This window comes from Gopherus evgoodei, chromosome 18 (genome assembly GCF_007399415.2).
Source record: "Gopherus evgoodei ecotype Sinaloan lineage chromosome 18, rGopEvg1_v1.p, whole genome shotgun sequence".
In the NCBI taxonomy this organism is placed as follows: Eukaryota; Metazoa; Chordata; order Testudines; family Testudinidae; genus Gopherus; species Gopherus evgoodei.
In genome coordinates, this window is record NC_044339.1 from 1,875,426 (window position 1) to 1,901,684 (window position 26,259).

General features: G+C 47.8%; 1 protein-coding gene and 1 long non-coding RNA gene across 8 annotated transcripts in view; one reads left to right on the top strand and one right to left on the bottom strand.

Moving 5' to 3' along the window:
- Positions 1-17,273, bottom strand: part of LOC115637096 — a 33,272-nt gene extending 15,999 nt beyond the window's left edge. Inside the window, exon 1 of the long non-coding RNA XR_003997153.1 lies at positions 17,130-17,273. This is a non-coding gene — a long non-coding RNA (uncharacterized LOC115637096). The remainder of the gene's footprint in view (positions 1-17,129) is intronic.
- Positions 15,621-26,259, top strand: part of TMEM269 (transmembrane protein 269) — a 35,150-nt gene continuing 24,511 nt past the window's right edge. For 2 of the 7 annotated variants that reach the window (XM_030537979.1, XM_030537981.1), the window contains exon 1: positions 20,252-20,323. Coding sequence is in view for 4 of the 7 variants with exons in the window: in XM_030537976.1 (XP_030393836.1) it covers positions 17,315-17,441; positions 20,252-20,323 (199 nt within the window). In the remaining 3 variants the exon portion in view is untranslated. The other 5 variants (XM_030537983.1, XM_030537976.1, XM_030537977.1 and 2 more) reach the window with 5 other exon arrangements.

A 26,259-nucleotide genomic window follows, 5' to 3' on the forward strand; every position in this document is an offset into this window, starting at 1 on the left:
TACCAGCTTAGAACCTGTAGCGCTGCCACCAACCAGGAATTCCAGTGCCTGGTACACTCTGGTCCTCCCAAAATCTTGCCCGGGGACCCCCAAGACCCAGTCCCTCTGGATCTTAACACAAGGAAAGTAACCCTTTCCCTCACCATTGCCTCTCCCCAGGCTTCCCCTCCCTGGGTTACCCTGGAAGATCACTGTGATTCAAACTCCTTGAATCTTAAAACAGAGAGGAATATTCACCTTCCCCCCTCTTCTCAATCTCCCTCCCAGACTCTCCCTGAGAGAGAAAGTAATCCTAACACAGAGAGAAATTAACCTCTCTCTCCCCCTTCCCTCCTTTCTCCCCACCAATTCCCTGGTGAATCCAGACCCAGTCCCCTGGGGTCTCACCAGAATAAAAAAACAATCAGGTTCTTAAACAAAAAAAGTTTTTAATTAAAGAAAGAAAAACAGTAAAAATTATCTTTGTAAATTTAAGATGGAATATGTTACAGGGTCTTTCAGCTATAGACACTGGGAATACCCTCCCAGCCTAAGTATACAAGTACAAATTAAAATCCTTCCAGCCAAATACACATTTGAACTCCTCCCAGCCAAATACTCATTTGCAAATAAAGAAAACAAACATAAGCCTAACTCGCCTTATCACCTAGTACTTACTATTTTGAATTTATAAGAACCTGTATCAGGGAGATTGGAGAGGATTCTGGTTGCATGTCTGGTCACTCTCAGAACCCAGAGAGAACAACCACCAAATTCTAACAGCACACACAAAAACTTCCCTCCCTCAAGATTTGAAATTATCCTGTTCCATGATCGGGTCAGGTGACAGCCAGGCTCACTGATCTTGTTAACCCTTTACAGGCAAAAGGCACATGAAGTACTTCTGTTCTATTAACCCTTAACTATCTGTTTATGACACCTTCCTTAGAGGTTTTTAAGGTCAGGCTTGACAAAGCCCTGGCTGGGATGATTTAGTTGGGGATTGGTCCTGCTTTGAGCAGAGGGTTGGACTAGATACCTCCTGAGGTTCCTTCCAACCCTGATATTCTATGTTTCTGGGTTTTAAAAGTGATACACAATTTTTCAATAGGAAACAATCTAAAATTTTTCCTTTAGTTGAAAAACTGAAAATCTTGAAATACATCAAATTTGTCCTTGAAAATTTTGTTTCTTTCAAAAACCATTTTGCATTGGAAGAAAACGTTTTGACAAAAGTTTTCAACTAGCTCTGACCCGAGGCCATAAGCTGGGCATCCTCTGCACTGAATGAACTGCAGCTGGCTAGCTCTGTTAGCCTCTTCCTGCTCCATGTGTCATTTCTCACACACTTCTTTGCTGCAGGACTAACTAATCACACCAGTATTGACTTGGAGAGACCAAGGAAATCACAACATCCAAGCAAGAACAGACAATACCATCAGGACGTCTGGATTTTACTTATGCTCTGTAAGCCCCCCCACCACACTGTCAACATTTCTATTCTGCCAAAAGGGCCAAAATAGCACAGGGCTCTAGCTTCTTAGCAGATCTTAAAGTATCAGGGGGAGCCGTGTTAGTCTGTATCCACAAAAACAACGAGGAGGCTGGTGGCACCTTAGAGACTAACAGATTTATTTGGGCATAATTTTTCATGGGTAAAAAATGCATGGAGTGAAAATTACAGATGCAGGCATAAATATACTGACACTTGAAGAGAAGGGAGTTACCTCACAAGTGGAGAACCTGCGTTGACAGGGACAATTCGATCAGGGTGGATGTGGTTCACTCCCAATAACTGATGAGGAGGTGGCAATATCAAGAGAAGGAAAATTGCTTTTGTAGTGAGCCAGCCACTCCCAGTCCCTATTCAAGCCCCAATTAATGGTGTTAAATTTGCAAATGAATTTTAGTTCTGCAGTTTCTCTTTGAAGTCTGTTTTTGAAGGGTTTTTGTTGAAATATGGCTACTTTTAAATCTGTTATAGAATGTCCAGGAAGATTGAAGTGTTCTCCTACTGGCTTTTGTATGTTACCATTCCTGAAGTCCGATTTGTGTCCATTTATTCTTTTATGTAGAGACTGTCCGGTTTGGCCGATGTACACGGCAGAGGGGTGTTGCTGGCACATGATGGCATATAGCACATTAGCAGATGTGCAGGTGAATGAGCCCCTCATGGTGTGGCTCATGTGTTTGGGTCCTCTGATGTGTTGCTAGAGTAGATGTGGGGTCAGAGTAGGCAATGAGGTTTGCTACAGGGATTGTTCCCTGGGTTGGTGTTTCTGTGGTGTGGTGTGTAGTTGCTAGTGAGCATTTGCTTCAGGTTGGGCAGCTGTTTGTAAGCGAGGACTGGCCTGTCTCCCAAGGTCTGTGAGAGTGAGGGATCATTTTCCAGGATAGGTTGTAGATCGTTGATGATGTAATGGAGAGGCTTTAGCTGGGGGCTGTATGTAACGGCCAGTGGTTTTCTGTTATTTTCCTTGTTGGGCATGTCCTGTAATAGGTGACTTCTGGTTACCAGTCTCGCTCAGTCTGTTTCCTCACTTCCCCAGGTGGGTATTGTAGTTTTAAGAATGCTTGATAAAATAGGCCCACACAAATTAGACCCATACTTAAGGGGGTGCTTCTGCTCAGACTGGCCCCACATCAACAGCTACCTAGTAGCAGGAGTTGCCAGGTACCAGCACTGTCTTCACCCAGGACTGCTAGCTCCCTGAGGCAATGAGGAATCAAGATGAACTCACCTGAGCATAACATTGCAAGTCCCACACTTTGTCCAAACTGCCTTAAGCTCCTTGTCATTCACCCATCGTTTACCAGGTCAGCTATGGTTCACTGCTGGTGGGTATTTTTCGGTTCCTCTGAGATTCCAGGTCTGTGATTAGCACTACACAAGAGCTAGGTAGTGGTATTATTATTACATAGCTACAGTTACAGAAACTCACCCAAGGATCCCAAGCAGCAATCAATAGGAATACACTCACTTCTGGGCTTCATTTAGTAAAGCTCTTGATAAACACACAGGACAAGGTGGCAGAACCTCAGCCTTTTGTGTTCAGGGAGTTAAGGCCTCACCAGCTCAGTTTAATGTCTACACACTCCCCAAACCTCACCAAATGGCCTCAGCCTGCCATCAGCAGGAATGTACTCGGGCAATCACAGTCAGCAAAAGGCAGCTGCTCACAGATGGTCCCAATTCAGAGTCAATTTACATTCTCTCACTGGGGAGATGGTCCCAGCTGGGAGTCAATAGGCTTCCATTTATTTACAGGTTTGGTTTGGTAAAGTGCACTGGTGAATGCTTAGCCGGGTGTTGCAGTCCTGCAAAATGGGGACATTCCCAGTAAGACTCATTGCCCTTGAAGCTGACATACCTTTTGGAGTCAAATAATTGTACTAGCTGTTTCAGTTCTCAAGAGCAAGTGATCCATCTGGGTCCAGCAGCACTCCTTTGCACTGGAACTCTACAAGGGAAGGGCCATTTTGTCCTGCTAAAATTGCAACAGAAAGGGGTCTGGGAAGCAGAGTAAATTCTGGGGTCTCTTGACTGATTGCTAACATGAACCACCCATTCAGCAGACAGCTGGCAGTAAGTGAGGCAGACGGTTGTGTTCAGCACAACATACCCCCATGGGAGAAGGGGAAATTTTGCCTAAGGACACTGTGGCAAACACATGCCCTTACAAAAAGGGCCAGGAGAACTTTAATATCCACGCAGAGCAGCCAGTTTTTCAAGATCTCACCCGAAAGAGCTCCACAGAATAAATTGCATGGAGATTAGTTTTTCTGCTTCAGAAAGATGAAGGGCTTCACTAGCCCTGCCAGATAACAGCCCGTCTATGTATTTTCAGACCTGAAGCTTAGGTCCCTAAGTTGTCCCCTATGGCTAAATAATCTAAAATACTTTCGTTTTCCTAGCTGTATTAGCACGGACTCTCCAGGTGCATTTAAAAAACAATCTGGCTGATATTTTGGGGTTCAGAGAAAGAAATTTCCCCATCGTGGTAAAGGCACATTATGTTAGCTGATAAAAAAAAAACCTGTGAAGAATGGAAACACTGACTGTTCCTGGTGGATGGAATGAATAATGGAGATGGTTTGGGAAGTCCACCTCCATTTCTGAAGTGGCTCGGACATCACCAATCCAGATCTCAGAAGTTACACAGGGTTTAGAGAGAAGGAAGTGAGGTCTCCTCAGGAAGTGATGGAATCCAGGGAGGTCTGGAATTTGGCATTTAAATGGGTTTATAATTAAGGTGATTGAAATGCTGGGACAACGATCCCTTCAGAGCATCTTGGCAAAAGCCAGACAAGGTTCAGTGGGAAGCGAATGGAGGTGTTCAGTCACCAGTGTTGACTGAAAATGAGAAGCATCAAGAAAATGTTGGAGAGGCCAAAGAAGAGAGACATTTCATAGAATCATAGAAGATTATGGTTGGAAGAGACCTCAGGAGGTATCTAGTCCAATCCCCTGCTCAAAGCAGGACCAATCCCCAACTAAATCATCCCAGCCAGGGCTTTGTCAAGCCTGACCTTAAAAATCTCCAAGGATGGAGATTCCACCACCTCCCTACGTAACCCATTCCAATGCTTCATCCCCTCCTAATGAAATAGTGTTTCCTAATATCTGTCATCTGCCACCACTGAGAACAGCCGAGCTCCATCCTCTTTGGAACCCCCTTTCAGGTAGTTAAAGGCTGCTATCAAATCCCCCCTCACTCTTCTCTTCTGCAGACTAAACAATTCCAGTTCCCTCAGCCTCTCCTCATAAGTCATGTGCCCCAGCCCCCTAATCATTTTCATTGCCCTGCGCTGCCAGTTTGTCCACATCCTTTCTGTAGTAGGGGGCCCAAAACTGGACATACTACTCCAGATGTGGCCTCACCAGTGCTGAATAGAGGGGAATAATCACTTCCGTCAATCTTCTGGCAATGCTCCTATTAATGCTGCCCAATATGCCGTTAGCCTTCTTGGCAACAAGGGCACACTGCTGACTCATATCCAGCTTCTCATCCACTGTAATCCCCAGGTCCTTTTCTCCAGAACTGCTGCTTAGCCAGTTGGACACCAGCCTGTAGCGGTGCATGGGATTCTTCCTTCTTAAGTGCAGAACTCTGCACTTGTCTTGTTGAACCTCATGAGATTTCTTTTGGCCCAATCCTCCAATTTGTCTAGGTCACTCTGGACCCTATCCCTACCCTCCAGTGTATCTACCACTCCTCCCATCTTAGTGTCATCCGTGAACTTGCTGAGGGTGCAATTCATCCCATCATCCAGCTCATTAATGAAGATGTCGAACAAAACCGGCCCCAGGACTGACCACTGGGTCACTCCGCTTGATACTGGCTGCCAACTAGACAGAGCCATTGATTACTACCCATTGAGCCCGACAACCTAACCAGCTTTCTATCCGCTAATTTCAAGTCTAAACTTCCTAGTGTCCAGTTTATATCCATTTGTTCTTGTGTCCACATTGGTAATGAGCTTAAATAATTCCTCTCCCTCCCTGGTATTTATCCTTCTGATATATTTACAGAGAGCAGTCATATCCCCCCTCAACCTTCTTTTGGTTAGGCTAAACAAGCCAAGCTCTTTGAGTCTCCTTTCATAAAACAGGTTTTCCAGTTCTCAGATCATCCTAGTAGCCCATCTCTGAACCTGTTCCAGTTTGAATTCATCCTTCTTAAACATGGGAGACCAGAACTGCACACAGCATTCCAGATGAGGTCTCACCAGTGCCTTGTATAATCCTAATCCTATCAATGTGGGGAGACGCGTGGAGGGGCCCCCGAAGGGTCACATGCCCTTCCCCAATCGCCTGGGGGGGAGGGGCAGGCAAAGGCCCAGCAGCACCCAGAAGTCAAAGCTGGGGAGTTTGTTTATAAACAGAGGCAGGGTGATTAAGATAACAAAAGGCTTGTCATTAAATTAAATGAAGGATAGTTAGATGATCCTGAAAGCATCGCCAGGTTCTCCAGTTAAAAGACAGGAAACAAAGGGCAGGAATAAATGGCCCAGTTTCAGAATTTTCAGTAAATAGAGGTGTCCCCAGAGGTCTATACTGGTTTGGGACCAGTGCTGTTCAACATATTCATAAATGATCTGCAAAAAGGGGTAAACAGGGAGGTGGTAAAGTTTGCAGATGATACAAAATTACTCAAGATAGTTAAGTAAAAAACAGACTGCAAAGAGTTACAAAAGGATCTCACAAAACTGGGTGACTTGGCAACAAAATGGCAGATAAAATTCAATGTTAAATGCAAAGTAATGCACATGGCAAAATATAATCCCAACTATGCATACAGAATGATGGTTCCTAAATGAGCTGTTACCCATCAAGAAAGAGATCTTGGACTCATTTTAAGTACTCTGGAAGCACTATGTTTCCAGAGTACTGCAAATGTATAAGAATCCTTCTCGCTGTGCCTGTACCATCTGAACTCATTCTCCAGCTTCAGAAGACTTGAAAATTATCTCCAATCATCAATGGGACAGACGCAACTGACCTGTAGCTGTCCTTAATGTGCAGGTCATGTGCCCCCCCCCCCTTAGCTGGGCCCCACTTGTGTCTCTCCAACGTGTCACCGCTGATGGAGTATTGTACTTTATGAAAAAGAGGAAGGGGCTCAGGAGCTGGTCGAATATGAATGGACATATACCAAAGGTCAGATAGAGAAGCCAAAATGGATATACACCTCCATAGTAACCTCAGAACAGAGGCTACTGTTGAGCGGTCCATGAGAACAAGCCTCTGTAGCACTCCGTGGGAGCAGAACTGACTGCAGCAGAAGGTCATGAAGTGTTGGTGAGAGAAGGTGGTGAAGAAACAAGGACCTTAACATGATGGTCCCATGATGCTGAAGTAGTCAGCACAGATTTCTCCCAATACTGAACCCAGAGAGCTAGGATGTGATGCTCTAATTCATCCTGAGTAGTAGTAAACTTCTCAAATAGTCCAGGTGATATTCATGGGATTACTTGAGAAGTAAACTGCGTAAGGTAACAGTTTCAGAGGGGCAGCCGGGTTAGTCTGTATCAGCAAAAACAACAAGGAGTCCTTGTGGCACCTTAGAGACTAACACATTTATTTGGGCATAAGCTTTCGTGGCCACAGTAAGTGGGGGGGTCATGGCGCCAGAACCATGGCCCTGCTCCACCTCTTCCACCTGTGGCCCTGCCATCATTCTGCCCCTTCCCCCGCAGCTCCACCCCATTCCACCCACTGTCCCATCCCATTCTGTCACTTCTGCCCCCCTACTGCGGACAAACCCGTTTGCTCCTTTCTGCAACCCCCCACTGAGGCCCCAAGACCAGAAAAGCCCTTTCTCCGTGTCATGGCCCCAGGGCCACGGCAAGGAGCAAGAGCTCCTCCAGTGCCAGGGTGCTGGGGCTTCCCCTGCCAGCGCTTCTACTGAGGACTGGGGTCAGGGAGCTGGGGCTTCCCCTGGCCTGCCCACCTGGCAGTTCTGCTGGCGTTGGGGCGCTAGGGCTTCCCCTGCCCACCCCATGGCTTCTGCCAGGGCTCTTGGCTTCTGCCACCCCATGGCAGATTTCTGCTGGGGTGCCCATTTTTCTGGGGCTCCCCAAGTGGCTGGGGCCCCTGGGCATGGGCCCCATAGATAATCTGCCACTGCTGGGGTCTCCCACATCCCAGTGAGTGTGCCAGCCACTGGGCCAAAGTGACAAGGTGGGAACCCCCCCTTTTCCTTCAGCTGTTTTGTATGGAGCGAGGTGGGTTCCTCACTCATTCCTGCAGGAAACAATGTAGGTACCTAAAGCCTGGACTCCAGGCAGCTGGTTCCTGTAACACAAGCAGGGACAAAAGCCTCACCCTTCTCATGGAGCTAGGCACAACACCCTCCTTGTCAGCATTTCCCATTGCCTAGCTTAGGTGGCTCCCCATCTAGCATGCCGGCTTTTGCACATCCTGGTCTAACCGATCATTCTGTATAGAGCACCTAGGTCCTTAGGTGGCTTTGTGAATCAGTGTTGTTCCTGGGATTACCAGGGCACTGTGACGCTCAGCATTGCAACACCAAAGTTCTGTCATGGATCCCACCTTCAAGAAACTAGCCCAAAGTCACACAGTGAGTCCATGATGGAGCAAAGACCTGGGTTCAAGTCTTCCAAGCTACTGCCCTAACCACTGAACCAAGCTTCTTCTCTCCTAACCATTCATATCCTGCCAAGGGCACGGTGGCTTAACAGAAAGCTCATTTTGATTCCTCTGATGATTCCTATAAATCACTGTGAAGAATTAGGTCATTCTTTTCAAAAAGGCATCTATACCCTAAGTGACCAGCTAAGAAGATCCTACACTAGCTGGTGGGATGTTCAGGAAGAAGATTTTGTCTGTACAAAGTACAAGCTGGTCTCCGTACTGGAAGAGAAAGTTCAAGGTCTGGAGAAACAAGTATCAACCCTGCATAAGAGAAAATGAAGATTTCCTGGACAGACATCAGGATATGCTTCCAGGGCACAACATTCTGAAGAATCGGAGCAGGCTGCGCAGTGGGGACAGAAGGACGGTGAAGAAATTTGGCAGCATGTGACCTCCAGAAGAAGAAAGAGGAGTGTCCATGTACCAGCAATGCAGATACAGGTAAGCAACTGCTTTCATGTTCTCTCCATGGATACTAATGCAGAGAGTGGACAAGATGATACATCTGAGGGAAGGGAGCAGAAGGAGACTCCATTGACTGGAAGGCATGAGACGCACTGTCCTACGGATGGGGCTCCACGACCACAGCTCCTGAGAGAAGGAGGCGGGTGGTCATCGGGGACTCCCTCCTCAGGGGGACTGAGTCATCTATCTGCTGCCCCGACTGAGAAAACAGAGAGGTCTGCTGCTTGCCAGGAGCTAGGATTCACGCTGTAACGGAGAGACTGACGAGACTTATCAAGGCCTTGGATCGCTTCCCCTTCCTGCTTCTCCAAGTGAGCACCAATGATACTGCCAAGAATGGACTTGAGCGGAACACTGCAGACTACGTGGCTCTGGGAAGAAGGATAAAGGAGTTTGAGGTGCAAGTGGTGTTCTCATCCATCCTCCCTGTGGAAGGAAAGGGCCCAGGTAAAGACCATCAAATCATGGGAGTCAACGAATGGCTACGCAGGTGGTGTCGGAGAGAAGGCTTTGGATTCTTCAACCATGGGACGGTATTCCAAGAAGGAGGAGTGCTAGGCAGAGATGGGCTCCACCTAACGAAGAGAGGGAAGAGCGTCTTCGCAAGTAGGCTGGCTAACCTAGTGAGGAGGGCTTTAAACTAGGTTCACCGGGGGAAGGAGACCAAAGCGCTGAGGTAAGTGGGGAAATGGGATACCGGGAGAAGCATGAGCAGGAGAGTGCAAGAGGGGAGGACTCCTGTCTCAGACTGAGAAAGCGGGACAATCAGCGAGTTATCTTAAGTGCCTATACACAAATGCAAGAAGCCTGGGAAACAAGCAGGGAGAACTGGAAGTCCTGGCACAGCCAAGGAACTATGATGTGATTGGAATAACAGAGACTTGGTGGGATAACTCACATGACTGGAGCACTGTCATGGATGGATATAAACTGTTCAGGAAGGACAGGCAGGGCAGAAAAGGTGGTGGAGTTGCCCTCTATGTAAGAGAGCAGCATGACTGCTCAGAGCTCCAGTATGAAACTGCAGAAAAACCTGAGAGTCTCTGGATTAAGTTCAGAAGTGTGAGGAACAAGGGTGATGTTGTGGTGGGAGTCTGCTATAGACCACCAGACCAGGGGGATGCGGTGGACGAGGCTTTCTTCTAGCAGCTAGCAGAAGTTACAAGATCACAGGCCCTGGTTCTCATGGGAGACTTTAATCACCCTGAAATCTGCTGGGAGAGCAATACAGCAGTGCACAGACAATCCAGGAATTTTTTGGAAAGTGTAGGGGACAATTTCCTAGTGCAAGTGCTGGAGGAACCAACTAGGGGCAGAGCTCTTCTAGACTTGCTGCTCACAAACCGGGAAAAATTAGTAGGGGAAGCAAAAGTGGATGGGAACCTGGGAGGCAGTGACCATGAGATGGTCAAGTTCAGGATCCTGACACAAGGAAGAAAGGAGAGCAGCAGAATACGGACCTTGGACTTCAGAAAAGCAGACTTTGATTCTCTCGGGGAACTGATGGGCAGGATCCCCTGAGGGGGAAAGGAGTCCAGGAGAGTTGGCTGTATTTTAAAGAATCCTTATTGAGGTTGCAGGAACAAACCATCCCAATGTGTAGAAAGAACAGTAAATATGGCAGGGGAGCAGCTTGGCTTAACAGTTAAATCCTTGCTGATCTTAAACGCAAAAAAGAAGCTTACAAGAAGTGGAAGATTGGACAAATGACCAGGGAGGAGTATAAAACTATTGCTCAGGCATGCAGTAGTGAAATCAGGAAGGCCAAATCACGCTTGGAGTTGCAGCTAGCAAGAGATGTTAAGAGTAACAAGAAGGGTTTCTTCAGGTATGTTAGCAACAAGAAGAAAGTCAAGGAAAATGTGGGACCCTTACTGAATGAGGGAAGCAATCTAGTGACAGATAATGTGGAAAAAGCTAATGTACTCTGTCTGCCTCTGTCTTCACAAACAAGGTCAGCTCCCAGACTGCTGCACTTGGCAGCACAGCATGGGGAGAAGGTGACCAGCTCTCTGTGGAGAAAGAAGTGGTTCAGGACTATTTAGAAAAGCTGGATGAGCACAAGTCCATGGGGGCTGATGCGCTGCATCCAAAGATGCTAACCGAGTTAGCGGATGTGATTGCAGAGCCATTGGCCATTATCTTTGAAAACTCATGGTGATCGGGGATGTCCTGGATGACTGGAAAAAGGCTAATGTAGTGCCCATCTTTAAAAAAAGGGAAGGAGGAGAATCTGGGAAACTACAGACCAGTCAGCCTCACCTCAGTCCCTGGAAAAATCATGAAGCAGGTCCTCAAGGAATCAATTCTGAAGCACTTAGAGGAGAGAAAAGTGATCAGAAACAGTCAGCATGGATTCACCAAGGGCAAGTCATGCCTGGCTAACCTAATTGCCTTCAATGAGGAGATAACTGGGTCTGTGGATGAGCTTTTGATATGGTCTCCCACAGTATTCTTGCCAGCAAGTTAAAGACGTATGGGCTGGATGAATGGACTATAAGGTGGATAGAAAGCTGGATAGATCGTCGGGCTCAACAGGTAGTGATCAACGGCTCCATGTCCAGTTGGCAGCTGGTATCAAGTGGAGTGCCTCAAGAGTCGGTCCTGGGGCCGGTTTTGTTCAATATCTTCATTAATGATCTGGAGGATGGCATGGACTGCACCCTCAGCAAGTTTGCAGACACTAAACTGGGAAGAGTGGTAGATACGCTGGAGGGTAGGGACAGGATACAGAGGGACCTAAACAAATTAGAGGATTGGGCCAAAAGAAACCTGATGAGGCTCCACAAGAACAAGTGCAGATTTCTGCAGTTAGGATGGAAGAATCCCATTCACTGTTACAGACTAGGGACCGAATGGCTAGGAAGCAGTTCTGCAGAAAAGGACCTAGGGGTTACTGTGGATGAGAAGCTGGATGTGAGTCGACAATGTGCTCTTGTTGCCAAGAAGGCTAATGGCATTTTGGGCTGTATAAGTAGGGGCTTTGCCAGTAGATCAAGGGACGTGATCATTCCCCTCTATTCGACATTGGTGAGGCCTCATCTGGAGTACTGTGTCCAGTTTTGGGCCCTACACTAGAAGAAGGATGTGGAAAAATTGGAAAGAGTCCAGCGGAGGGCAATAAGAATGATTAGGGGGCTGAAGCACATGACATATGAGGAGAGGCTGAGGGAACCGGGATTGTCTGCAGAAGAGAAGAATGAGGGGGGATTTGATAGCTGCTTTCAACTACGTGAAAGGGGAGTTCCAAAGAGGATGGATCTAGACTGTTCTCAGTGGTACGTGATGACAGAACAAGGAGTAATGGTCTCAAGTTGCAGGTTTAGGGGGAGGGAGAGGTTTAGGTTGGATATTAGGAAAATCTTTTTCACTAGGAGGGTGGTGAAGCACTGGAATGGGTTCCCTAGGGAGGTGGTGGAATCTCCTTCTTTAGAGGTTTTTAAGGTCAGGCTTGACAAAGCTCTGGCTGGTATGATTTAGTTGGGGTTGGTCCTGCTTTGAGCAGGGGGTTGGACTAGATGACCTCCTGAGGCCCCTTCCAACCCTGATATTCTATGATTCTATGAAAACAACTGAGTCTTGATGGTGCTTTTCTCAGGAAAATTTGTCAACCATGAAGAGAGGCCATGAAACAAAGCACAGGAAAGAAGAGCTGGACGAGCCTGGCAAACTAGTGTACAAAGAAAAAGAAACAAAGGAAAAGAAACAAAGGGATACAAGAGAAAGTTGTATATAATCTCACCAAAAACTATCATTATGAGAATGAAATTTTAGCCTGTGAAGAATATCACCCTCTCAATAGCCAGCAAACAGGAAAATATGTATGGGACTTAATTACATACTGAACTACAACTAGGATGAACTGCATCAGGAACTAATGAATAACAAAACAGATTGCTTGCATCATCATAAAGCGTGGAACAGCTAAGAAGATGAAGTAGCTTGTTTTGATTACCAGTTCATTTCACATCAGGCAATTGAAATGCCAAAGAATTGTACTGAATGTGGCAAATCTGGGAAGAGCCAGTGTGGCACCAACATAGATTTTGTACCGCTTTGATCAATCCTAGCAAAATGAGACTTCTAAAAGACTAATGATACGAAGTCCTTAATGGCAACATTCTCATGGACTTTGACTTCAGCAGGGATCTTGATTAAGGACTTCTGGAATGGGCTCTTAATCTCTGATGAGTTTAAGCAATTAAAACCTGAAACCATATACATATTTTCACTGCTTCATCTTCACAATGCATTATCAACCAGCAGAATTAAGAGAAATTACCAAGACCTGAAGTGGAGGATAACATCCACTCCTCATAGAATATCACAGACTATCAGGGTTGGAAGGGACCTCAGGAGGCCATCTAGTCCAACCCCCTGCTCAGAAGCAGTGACTGTGGAATTGTGATCTCAATCGCACTGGTCAATAGGCAAACTTGGTTCAGAACATCAGTAGGGGAGATCCACCTGGTTCTGATGAAAAATAGAACATTTCCAAAATATGAGTGGATGTTTCTCTGGCTACCTGCTCAAAGATCAATCGAACAGACACTTGGATTCAGATTTTCAAAGGAGTCAAAGGGAGTTAGGTGTCCAATTCTCATTAATTTGGGCAGCTAACTCTCTGGCTTCCTTGAAAATCCCAGACTTGCATTTTAACCAGGGTTCCTGAAGCAGTCCTGAAAACCCTTCAGGCTAACAAATTTAGTTGCACAACATGGATGGGGCCAAAGGAAGTTAAAACCCTTTTGACCTGAAGTATTTTTTAAATTATATTTAATAGCCACTGCAGAAAACATGAATTAAGCATAGATGGGGCCTTAAATAGTACATAGTAATTTGAGCTTTACACCTCTCATCCCTCAATAGTCAATGTATTTGGGCTAGAGTCACAAAAGAACATCAGCCCCACGGAGATCCTCAAAAACCCCACTCAACTGGTACCTAAGGTTCCAAGGTGCTGACATTTAGCCATTAAGGTCCCATAAGTACCTACATTTCTGCCAGTGAACAGGTGGACAGCTGCCTTGGTCTAGGCACTCTCCTCACTCTTAAACCCCAGCATGATCCTCAGACTAGGCCTATCTCATTCACAATGGTGGGGGTAGGGGCATGTACCTAAACCCACACAAAGACACCAGAGAAGGAAGCTCCCTGTTAGAAGAATGTGAAGTAAATAGGGTAAAGTCTAAACAATCATAATCTTGCTTCTGGCCTTGCTTTTAATTTAAGCAGGCTGAATAAGCAAGCAAGAGAATGTAAGTGAAAGCACAAGGCTGCACACCTCCCCACACCCACCAACAAACGAGCTAATAGCCTTGCCTTTCAGTAATAAGAGAAGATAAAGGGACCCAATTGAGCAAAGGGCTTCTATGGTAACCAAGCAGTTGGAAGGTGTAAGGAAGAGACATCGAGTCTGTGAGATAGTGACCATGGCCAAAAGTAACCCCGCTCCTTTCCCCTCCTGTCAAGTACGAAAGAGATGGTCTTATTGCCCCTAGACTCAAGACTCTCCAGAACGGAACATCATTCAGTTTGCCAAGAAGAGGGAGCTCCGTCGGGTACGGAGCTAGGGGTCAGGAGAAGCAGGGGCTCTATCGGCGTATAGAACTATAGTTGGGGGAGGGGAAGAGGAAAACTCTATCGGTGTATAGAGATAAGCCCTACTGGTGTGAAGGGCTTTGGAATATGCTTGCGTGTTCAGCCCCAGTAAACCCATTGCATTGCCGCAGACTGGACTCTGGACTGTTATTTTCTGGCAAACCGTGTCTGGGAACTGCGAGGGAGGAGGGAGCTGGACCCAGCCAACGCCTCCCTTTATAACGTTTAGCTCAATGGTTAGTGCTCTCACCCAGGACCTGGGTTCATTTCCTTCCCCTGGCTGCTGTGGAGAAGGGATTTGAACGTGGGTCTCCCACCTCCTCAGACAGCGCCCTGACCACTGGCCTATGGGCTATTCTTGGACCAGGGCTCCTCAATTGCTTCTGTTGACACAGTTCCATGGTGCATACAATTAAATATGCCTTGAGGCATGGGGGGGATTGGAACCCAGGTTCCATATCCTGGATGAGTGCTCTGACTTCTGGGCTAGAAGTTCTAAGGGGAGACAGTAACAATCCCCCCCTCCCGCCCGTTTTTTGCAGGAAGGGCTTAGGCACCTAACTCCAGGAAAAGGCTCACAGCCGAGAACCCAAAGTAGAGATGGGCGCTCCGTCTGATCCACACACACACTCTTTGAGGGGTGGGGCTTAGGCCAGACCCCTCTCTGGCTAGCACCCTGGCTTCTGTGGATCCCATTCCTATGCACTTAATGCTCCCCATGCACTGTCTAGGTGCCTAACCGGGGGCTGTGGGTTCCACGAGGTAGCAAGATACCTAAAAGTTAGGCACTGCAACGCTGAGCATGGCAACCCCCAGGTCCCCTTTGTGAATAAAAATGAGGTTGTGAGCAGAATTCTGTGCTCATGCAGATGGTCTCTGAGGTTTTCTCCTCGCCCTTGGAAATGAAATAAGGCCTGCGAACAAACAGAAGACTTTCAAGTAGCTGCTTTTCACCTTCTTTATCTACAACCACCTGTCCTTAAACAGCAACTTAATACAATTTCAGTGCTAAACTAAAAAAATATCATGGGCAATTCCAATTTTTTTTAAGCAAGGGAGCTGGCTCAGGAGGGCTGTCGTGGAGGCCGGACTGCTTCAGGGTGAGTATGGGAAGGTTACCTATAGAGCGATGTACACGGGGCAGCTTGTCAGGCAGTAGAGAGATTGTATTGGAGGGTATATAAGGAGATGTTGGGGCAGGAGGGGGGATTAAATAGGGGATGTATAATTGGTTGTTAGGGGTTGTATAGGGGCAATATAGCAGCTGTGGGGGTGACATGGGGCAGTATAAGGGGCTGCTCAGGGCAGTATGGGAATGCTTGAGGGCAAGATAAAGGGATGTCTAGGGGACTACTGGGGTGATATAGTGACAGTGTTGATAAAAGGGTTGATTGGGGGCAGCCTAGGGGGTGTGCAGAGGTTCCTGGGGAACAGTAAAGGGGAGGATCTATCTGGGGGGGCTGCAGGTAGTACAGCAGGGGTGTATAGGGGCTGCTGCGGGAAGGCATAGGAGATGTGGGGGACACAGTGCCGGCGTACAGGGGCTCGAGGGGCTGCTGGCAGGCGGTGAAGGCGATGCTGGGACCGGCGCAGGGGGCTGCTTCCCCTCCCTCTCCCGGAGGCCCCGGCCGTCACTTCCTGTGGAATTTTCCCGGGGATGGACGGGGGGGGGGAGCGGGTATAAAAGCGAGCGCGGGGCCGCCGGGAGCAGCAGCCGGAGCCCGAGCGCGGAGCCCCGCACCCCTGGTGAGTGCGGCTGGGGGCCGGGCGATGGGCGGGTCAGGGGCTCCGCGGGCGCTGACCAGCTTCCGCAGCGTCTGCGAGCCCCCGTGCGGGGGAGCCCTGTCCCCCATCCCACCAGCCAGCCAGCCCTTCCCCCCGTCCTTCCCTCATCCCTCCAAACCACGAGCCCTGCACCCCCGGCTTGTCCGCATCACCCCCAGACCTCCAGTCCTGCACCCTCGACCCCCTCCCAGCTAGTCCTGCACTCCTGGCTTGCCCCTATCCCAGCACCCCTATCAACTCTACACTCCAGTCCTGCCCCCAGCCTCCCCTGTCCTGCACCCCAATTCTGTCCCCATCACTCCAACCCCCCCCCCAGCCCTGCACCCGGTACCCCCGGCCTGCCCCACATCACCCCCCTCAGCCCTGGCTGTAGCCTGTCTCCCCCTCCCCTTCCTGGATCCCCTTCCACCCAGCCGCAGCCTGTCATCTCCCTAGGCCCCACCAGACTCAGCCTATTGTCCCATGGGCCCCACTCAGCCACCTTGGTCCCCCTTAGCAGCAGCCTACTGCTCCTTCAGCCACAGCCTATTCCCCCTTCATCGCACCCCCAGGCACAGCATGTTCTCCCAAGTGATCTCAGGAACCCAAGAGCTGCCTGGGCCTTTGCCCCCACCTCCCTCCATGTCTTTGTGCCAAATTATTCCTGACCCCAGTCTCTGAAGGGTTTAATCTAGGCCTCCGACTATGTTCCCCTGAGAACGCCACCTCTCAGCTCCCACCAAAATTGTCAGCCCTGCAAAACTGTTCTGTGCATCTTCAGAACTGACCAAGGCATTACAGGTCTTGCCCATTTCGCAGGGGAAAGATTTGCTTCTTTGACCACTTTCCCTGCTCTGCCCCAGGCACAAACACCAAACTGCACCTAAACCGACACAAACTGAAATCTGCACGGAAACCCTCGGCGGTCCTAGCATCGCCCAGCGCTATAACAAACTTCAGTTATGTTCAATGGAGATGGCCGATCTCACCCTCACCGCGGATGCAGCTGGGTGGGTGGGAGAATTTTTCCACTGATCGAGCTACCGCGTCTGGAGTGGGTGGGTTTACGGCAGCGATGGGAAAACCTGGAGTGTCTACACCGACACCAGTGTAGCGGCGGGGCTAGGGCTGTGCCTCTGGTGCAGGGGTAGCGTAAACATACCTGCCGTCTCAGTGCCCCAGGATCTTCCCACTTCTGCAGCTCCAGCCCCTTGGACCGGCCCAGTTGTGGAAGGCAGTAAACCTTCTCCAACCACTTCTCCCGCTATCTCCAGCGCTCCTCCCACCCCGCTAATCCAATGTGTTTCGCAAAAAAATCTGTTTTGTGAATTAGCCCCACCCTGGTCCATGACTCAGGGCATTTATGAGAAGGGGATTGGTTATAAAATAAAGAAGTGCGTCAGGCTGGTGTTGTTGCACAGGGCTGGGAGCAAAGAAACGCTTAATTCGAATCCTGGCTCTGCCACTGATTTGGGTAAGTCACTTCTCTGTGCCTCGGTTTCCCAGCTTTAAAAGCGGTAACAGGCCTGGGTGCTGGATGCGGTGTTGTGAGGATGCGCCTGTGTTTGTGGACAGTGCTCGGATGCAACAAGGGCAAGTGTGGGCGGCGGGCGGAGCCACCCTTGGGGAGGCGAGCCCCGAGAGCCCTTGCCCCTCCCTCGCGGCCGCAGCCCCAAATCCCCCCCCCCCGCGGAGCCCGAGCAGCTGCGGGAAAAGCCTCTCGCTGCGTCCGGAGGAGCTTGGCTATGCCCCACGCAGGTTCCGGGGCGGTATGTTTTACTCAGCCTCCGGGGTCCAGCAGTAACTCGCCGGGGGAAGCGGAATAGCACATGCGGCCGCCCCGGAACCCGCATGGGGCATAGCGCAGAGCCGAGCCCGGGCCAAGTTCTCTCGCGGGAAGCTGGCAGGCAAAGCGAGGGCCAGATTCTGCTCTGGCGTCACCGGATTTACACCAGTGTCGCGCCAGGAGCTTTGGGGCTGCCCCCTGGATTTACACGCAGGGAACCGGAGAACCCGGTCCAGGGTCCGGCGTGGTCTCTGGCCTCCACCGAAAACGGGCTCGCTCCTCTTCCTGGGACGGCTCCGGGCTGCTGGGTCTGCAGCAGATCTGCACAGGCCGGATGAGCAGATTTCTCGGGATACCTTCTTGGCGGGGCGAGCCAGAGCCGCTTGCGGCACCTGCTTATTGCTCCCCCCTTGGGGGGCGGGGGTCCCGCAGGAAACCTGTGTTTTTCTGCCGAGCTCCGCGTGCAGACTGAGCAGCAGAAGGGCAGGCCCGGGTGAGGCGCTCCGAAAGAGGGGCACAGCGTGCCCAGCCAGGCGCCTCCTTTCCCTGCCGGGGCGGGGAGATTTCTCATGCCGCCCAGGCCCAAGTGCAGAAAGCCAAGAGCTGGCTGGGTGATTTGCAAACTGATCACTCTGGCCCCTCGCAGTCAGGGCCTTTTCCCTCCTGGGTCCCTTGCCGTGGGCACTGGATTTGCTAGGGACTCTCACAAAGGAAGGGGTGCTCCCGTGATGGACTAACCTGCTCAAAGAGTATTAGTGGCTAAAAATCGACCCCCTTCCCCTATAAAAATGGTGTGTGAGTGAGAGAGAATAGCCCAGAGGGTGGCTCCAAAGTTTTCTCTGAACTGCACCAGCCTTCTGAGCCCCCTTCCATCCCCAAACTCCAGCCCAGACCTTCCCTTTCCCTCTAAACTTTTGACAAGCTGTCACATGTGCCGTCTGTCCTCCCCCAACATTTGCCCCTTCTCCACACCACTTTTCCAGATCCATGTGTATGGAGACTTAGCTGCCTGCAGCAAGTTCCCCCTTTCCCATTGCCCCTGTCCCTGCTGTCTCCCCAGGCCTCCCACCCATCCCCCCCATTGCCCCTGTCCCCGCTGCCTTCACTGGCCCCCCCACCCATTCCTCCATCGCTCCTGGCCCCCACTGCCTCCCCAGCCCCCCTACCCCTCCATTGCCCTGGCTCCTGCTGCCTTCACTGGCCCCCCACCCGTTCCTCCATTGCTCCTTGCCCCCGCCCCCATCACTTCTGGCTCCCACTGCCTCCCCCAGTCCCTCCCCCATCCCCCCCTATCACCCTGGCTTCTGATGCCTCCCCACCCTCCTTCCAATCCCCGCTGTTCCCCCAGGCTCCCCACCCATCCTCCTTGGTCCCTGCTGCCTCCCCTAGATTGTCCTAATGTCCCTCAATTCACTCATCCTTGCACTTTAAAACTTCCCTTTTCCATGCTCTAGAATAACATTGCACTTCCGAAACCTCAGCAGTCTCTGATGAACTCTGGGATTTCAGAAATGCAGTGCACTGCGGGGTGTAAATACCAGGGAAGTCTCCGACTGCAAGGAAGTGTAACTGGATCCAGCAGAGGGTAAACTTTTTTCTTCAGGCTTAAACCTTGTTTTTTGAACAGGGCCTTATAGTAAAATCACTTTTAGTTCATCTATGCCGCTTCGTTCACATATAGATACAGTAAGAGTAACAGTTTCCCTAAAGGCTTTCTCAGTAAGAGGGAAGGTTTTTGTTTTTTTTTTCTTTTACAGTATGTTTCTAAGTTTAGTAAATTGTCTTTCAAATCTCAGGGATTCTCTTGTATAAGTAAGTTTGGTCTTGAAATTGCACAAGCACTAATCTTCCTCTCACTGTCCAGAAATTACTGTAATACCCTGTGGAATTGTCCCCGGATCAGTCCTAGGAAGTTTCATTCTGAGCCTACTGCAGGCTGGGTTAGGGATTCTGCTCCCACTGAATATCAGTGGGATTTAAACCCCCAACTCATCTAGGCTCCTTGGAAGACCCAGCTGGGTTCCAGAACCAAATGCTCCTACCCGAAGCACAGGGATGGGAGCTTTCACAGGAGACAGGAAAGCAATCAATCTATTTGCTAGTTGAGCCTGCTTCTGTCAGCTGATCTAGAGTCTTGCATTGTTTATTTAACAGTGTGAAGCAAGCTTTGTCCTGCTGGTAATGAGCGTTGTGCAAGTCAGCAGAAATGCTTAGCTGTGTAGTTCCAAAGGCTATGCCCATCTCTGGCTAATAGCTTTTGTACTTCCAGCCCCTAGGGAAGTTTGGGTATTTGGTACAATGGCACTTCAGTGAAGGTGTTTTTTGTTTTGCTTTGGTAACAAGTCACACACCAAGTGGGTGTATTTAGATGCTGGCAGAGCCTTCCCCAGTTAATTGGCGTTTTATAATACCCGTTTGGTAACTGAGATGAGCAATTTGAGCACTGATAACTAGATGCTGTGCGCGTGATCTAACCTCTCTATACATGTTTTTATTAGTCTTCAGTAGTTTGAAGAGTGCAGTATCCCATAATAATTCAGCAAAGATGTGGATGGTGTCGCCCCCTTCTGGTGAGTACTTCTTAGCACTTTGAGCATGTCTTACTCCTTTTTGCATATTGATCTACTGATCCGACTCTTTTTTTCACTGAAAACACAAACCAACCAACCAACCAGCATCCATACAACTTGGGAACCAGAGAGGATGTGTGGAGCAAGTGTTCCATTTATCATGCAAAGATGTTTAGTTGCCAGAGGTGTGTTAGTGTATAGATTAGAGCGGGCGGAGAAAAGATTATTTCATTTTAGACCACAAACTACAAAAACAACAACAATGAAGCTTGTCCAGTAGTTCTTGCAGCTGGCTGGAAAATGAGGGGAATCTGAACGGTTTTGTGTGTCCCCTGCGCATTACTTGTTTTGAGGTTAGAATTTCAAAACTTTTCACCCACTTCTGGTCATTCTTGACAAGTTGTGTTGCCTTTCTTAATGGGACCCTTTTTCTGGCTTTGATTACAGTTTGAGCTGAGGGATAGAGTTGTAGCCTGAAATCCCGCAGAGCTACCAGACTGCAACTCCACAGATCCTGGGACTGTGGCCTAGGCAGACAGTGGTCCCAGGGCTCCTCATTCCCCGATCCTGCAGAAACCATTCTGCCACTGGCTCTGCACCTCGCACATATTCAGCCCATACTGCCCTAGACAAGGAATTGAAGGTGAAGGAGAAGCTGGAGTTCTTCTCAGAATCCACCAGCTTAACGTGGAGCATCTGGTCCCAGCACATCCCATCGCACTCCGCAGAGCCCCAGTCCTGTGGATGCTTGTGGAGGGACTATTGACAGAGGAAAGGAGCACAGAACAGAGTCACCATGCCCTGCTTTCCACACCCTTTCTTCCTGCCTTTTCCTGGTGACTTCAGTTCCCCTCTCCCCCCACCAGCCAGTCCTTAGGCTCCAATGTATCCTACCAGGCTTAGCCACACAAACAACTACACAACATGTAGCTGTAAGATTTAATAATGACTTGTGATTAATAATCCACTGGCTTTGGGGTTTTTTTTTACTCTGGTACAACTGAGACAAGGTGTAAAAAGATGAATTCAGCCAAAAGTCATTCCTCTTCTTTTCAGTACTTCATGGAAAAAATAAAACTTGACCTCTTATTAATGGTGGTAGCATCCAAAGGCTCCTTTCATCCCAAGAGCAGAAGTCTTCATTACACTTAATGTACAAACCTATAGGAAGACATGATCTCTGCCTCAAAGAGCTTAAAATATTAAACATAATCATTTAACACTCGGGCCAGCTTGGCCTGCTGGGGTGGCAGTGTCACTTTAACGTGTGTGGTGTATTAAAATCCCCCACAAGTGCAATGTAAGTGTTGGTTTGACCAGGAACAAAGCCTGGAGATTGAAAGTGAAGCCTGACACTGTTCGTGAGCTTGAGGCCCTGGTGAAATCCATGAGAGTCTTCCCATGGAATTGAATGGCTCTTAGATCAGGGCCTTTTCTGTCTCAGTTTGTAATAGGCTGACCAAGGAGCCAAATAATTACATCCTGCGATGGGTGGGTGCATGCGACTCTGAGTGAAGTCATTAGGAGCTGTGCATACACATCCAAAGGCAGAATTTGATCTGTAATTTTTAACATTAATGTGTGTGATTCTGTGATGTCCATAAAATTCCTTCCTTGGTATTGCTGGAGGTTGGTTGGTTTGTTTGTTCTTTTAACGTAGGTCTGAGCGTTCTCCTTCCTTGCTGCTCTCCCGTGTCTCTGTTCTAGAAGGTTTTTCACACCACCATTCCTGGGCATGATCCATCTTTATTTCTGAACTTTAACAATCTGATTTGAACGATCGTGTAATTACTGATTCCCAGACAGCTCCCCCAGTACAGTTACCTTCTGAGATCGCAGTTCCCTGTGCGTGATATGCTGCCCTCCACATAATGAGGAAACAGTAGGAAAACACAGGTTCTGAATTAGCATTTCTCCAGCTCCCCTAAAACACAGTCTGTGGCCAAGGGAGCACTTTTACTTTGAAATTCTTCTTGAGTGGGCCCTGCAGTATCAGGATTGTGTGATTTTGCTAGTTTTTAAATGTCTGAGTATTTTCTATTTTTCAGTCACTGGACTAGAGGTATACAAAGAGAGGCTGCTGTGTGCTGCTTATGAGAATATCAAGCTGGCTCATGTGATAACTGCTTCTCTCCTACTATCCTTTTTTCCCCTGCTAGCCTAAAGCAGAGTGCAGTGCGCTTGAATTAGCAATTGTGTACTCCTGTGCAGTTGGTAAGCGTTGGGTTCAGTCTTTGAACTAGAGAGGTGATTGCATTGGGAAACAGGAATTGGTTCCTCTTTTAAATACTTCCGTCTCACAGCCAAGGAATAAATTTGATGTAGCTGAGTCATGCAAAAACACTGTCTTTAAGGTGTGAATAGAGAGGGGTTTAAATTTCTTTAAAAAAGGTAATTCCGGTTTTGCTTGATTGCAGAATGACTGAAATTGGATTTGGAGCATGAGATTAGCATTCACAGTCTCTCAATGCAGCAGTTTCTCCATTGGGTTAAGATACCAGCATCAGGTTATACCTGCCTTCTGAAATTAATCATGGGTGAAATTCCCCACCCCGCTGCAGAAGGATTACATGAGAGCAGTACAGCCATGCTGGCCTGTGTGCCTGGGATGTAATTTTGAAATGTGTCCTGAACCATTCTTGTGACCTTGAGCCCAGACTGTGTTCTCTCTGGTAGTGATGTCAATCAGGGCAAACTCCACTTGAAGTTGATGGCATTATGATGGTATAAAACAAGGGTAAGTGAGATCAGAATCAGGCCTTGGGTGTCTCCCCAGTCTCAATAGGTCTATTTGACAGTGTCACAGAAGTGTATTTCAGTTTTTGAAAAGTGCTAGCCCCTGTGTTTGCCAGATAACTTTCTAAGTGTGAACTGAGCCTACATCAATGCAGAATCGTCTTGCTGATTATGCAGCCAGCCGGGAACAATATCTGAGAGATGCTGACTAGCCCCATTCATGTCAATGGCATGTTGACTATAAATGGCTGATGATGAAAATTCAGATGCTCTTGCTGTTAACTCTTTCACTCTAGCAAGTTAATTCAGCTAATATGTTCAGCCCATGCCAAAACCTCAGCTTCTCACTGACATCTTCTGCACTGCAGTTGAGTTGCCCATACACAGTGCATTTCACAGTGCATTGCAAATGTTGTGGGAGTGTAAAACAAATTCATTTGAATGTAGATATAAATAACGCAGGCGCTATCGTAGTGATTGTGTGAAGCATTTTCATATGGCTTCTTTTAAAAGTTTTTTTTCATTTACATAAGATTTTCCTGAAGCTGCTTCAGAATTTCTACTTTTTGGCATTGATGTCCCAGAGAAATCGGGGGACATTGCTCTAGAACTTAGAGGAATATACAGTCTCTTAATTGTGTCCCATTCACACCAGCATGAAGAACGGAGTTCGCAGAGATAGTGTTTAAATCCTGTGAAAATGTTTCTGATTGCACTTGAAGTGGTGAAAAGCTCGTGTAATGCCATTAACTTCATTGGCGTTACTGCTGATTAACACTAGTTTATGTGAGTGAGAAATTTAGTGTTTTCCACCCATTTGCACAGGTGTAAATGACTGCGCAAGATGTAAGACAGTGAAGAGGCAGGTCCTTGGGGATGATGATGCAGACAGGGAATGAAAATTTAGGCTATTGTTGCCTTGCCACTGTATTATTGGAGAACAGAGGTGCAATGTCTCTTTTAACTGTGGCTGGAAATTGATAACTTGCATTGTAAGCAGCACCTTTCATGCTTTCGTGAACAGGTGAGAGAGGGGGAAGCACGTTCATATTTTAAAGGTAACTTTGCTGAAAGGCTTTTACTTGGTAGACTGAGCTAACTGAAGTCATACAAAACTAGTTATAGTGAGACGAAGGACAATTTTACTGCAAATCTGTCCTTTAAAAGGACACTGAGGTTTTTAAGTCCCATTTTTCTTCTTGCTGCTTAATCACCCTTTGGGAGCTTGATGCTAAATTCCCGTATCAGAATTATGTTCTCTGAAACTTGCATGCATGACTGCTGAGTGACTTGCATGGGTTTTTTCTTATCTGAGAAAATAGCATTTGAGTATGGAGCTGTTAATGAATTGTGTAGGCTTTTGCAAATACAGGTTAGCTCTTTGGATCTACAACCCTGATGTCCCTTTTAATGGGATTAACTGAAGGGAGATGTATTGATCTAAGCATGCTGGCTTGTCTGAGTTTAGCTCTCCAGATTGGTGGGAGGAGTTACTTTAATTTAGTCTGACCACAGTTTCTAGGGGTTCGTAGACTCAGCCTTTGCATCAATGCATGCCAGTTGTCATAAAGCTCTGATGCTTCCATAAAAAACCTCATGTTTTGAAATATCTAGATAACTCTTTTCAAGTACAAGGTGGTGATCAAGAATCTGGTAGGTCCCTAACGTGCAGGAGGGCCCTCCTGGGTTGGTAGCACAAACAGCTGCTTCATTGGAGACAAAAATATCAGTTCACCACTTAATCTTCATAGGAATGTGCTGCAGCAACATTATTTCAAGAAGCAAAATCTCCTGCCACTTACCTATGAGACAGAGTTCCCCTATTCCTTTGCAGGTCACTCAGATTCCCTCTTACCTAGTGGAGAATTGTCACTGTCAGTATAAAATTGAGTGAAGGGGACCAATAAGGGATGTGTGTGTCACCTTAAGAGGCATACTTTGTGTCTGAACCTGTAAGTGAGGTAGGTCACCAATCATTCATAGACCATAAAACTCCACCTGTGGGGCCAGGATCTCAGCTGGTGCCAATTGGCACAAAGTCATTGGAGCTACACCTGTATAGATCACCTGAGAGTCTGGGCCACAATGGCTTCCTGGCAGGTGAAACTGCATGCTCTTAGAATTGACCTTGAATTTCTCCCCTGTTCAATGGCACCACTTCGAGCATGCCCAGCAGGGACACTGGAAAACCTTCTAGAGCCTTCCCCACTCTCCTCTTCCTTTGCAGGGTTTCCCCTAAGCTCTAAGAAGGGGTTGGTGACATCATTTTCTGCACCACCTCCTCCCATTCATCTCTGTTCCTTAAAGCCCTTGTTCCCCTCTTAACCAGCTCTAAACTAACTCCACAGAGAACCACTTATGCTCTGGTGGACATTTGGGGTTGCATAGTCAGACATCTGGGAACTTGTCCACACCTTTACCTAAAATCTTGGGGGAAACCCTGCATTATCACTTCCTTTTCAATATGCCAATGTGTAAATTTATGAGAAATAACTAATTCATTTCAGCCAGAAGAGTGCCTCCTGCTAGATTTACATTGAATTTGAATACGATCTAAACCTGTCCTAGAACTATTTTATTGTTTTAAACATCTTTCTGACTCTTCCACTGTGGATCATCTGAACTTGGCCGTCTTTGTTTTCAGTTTATACAAAGAGGCATGTTTGCTCCCTGTCTAGCGGTCCCTGCAGGAAGCCACAAAAAGCAACAATTTTTAAAGCCATGTTAAAACATGTCCCAGTTAAAATAAGCCAGTCGTACAAGAAGCCTACTTGCATAGTACTATGTGTACTGTGCACAAAGAACCCCTGCTCCCTTTTCAGACTCTTTCTTGGCACCAATGAGTGTTAGCTGGATGGAGACAAAGAATTTTTCTTCAGATTCACCAAGGTTTCCCTGAGCATTTTTTATATCATTTTGCTGATCTAACATTTTGGGATTTTTTTAATTCAAGATTGGAAACTCAGAGAGAGGAATATTTTTAGTGGAATTTCCACAAGAAGATTTTCTCTGTAGAAAGGTAGAGATTAGGCATTGTGTCGTTTGCAACCAGGATGACTTAGTGAGGATTTGCCTTCTTGATCTTTCTTGGGACAATTCATGTATAATGAGCTCATTGGCTTGGAAATGCTCCAAGAAACAGGCATTGTCATATCTCTAGCAATGGTGTTCTGTATTCAGAAATACAGGAGCCCAGAGTT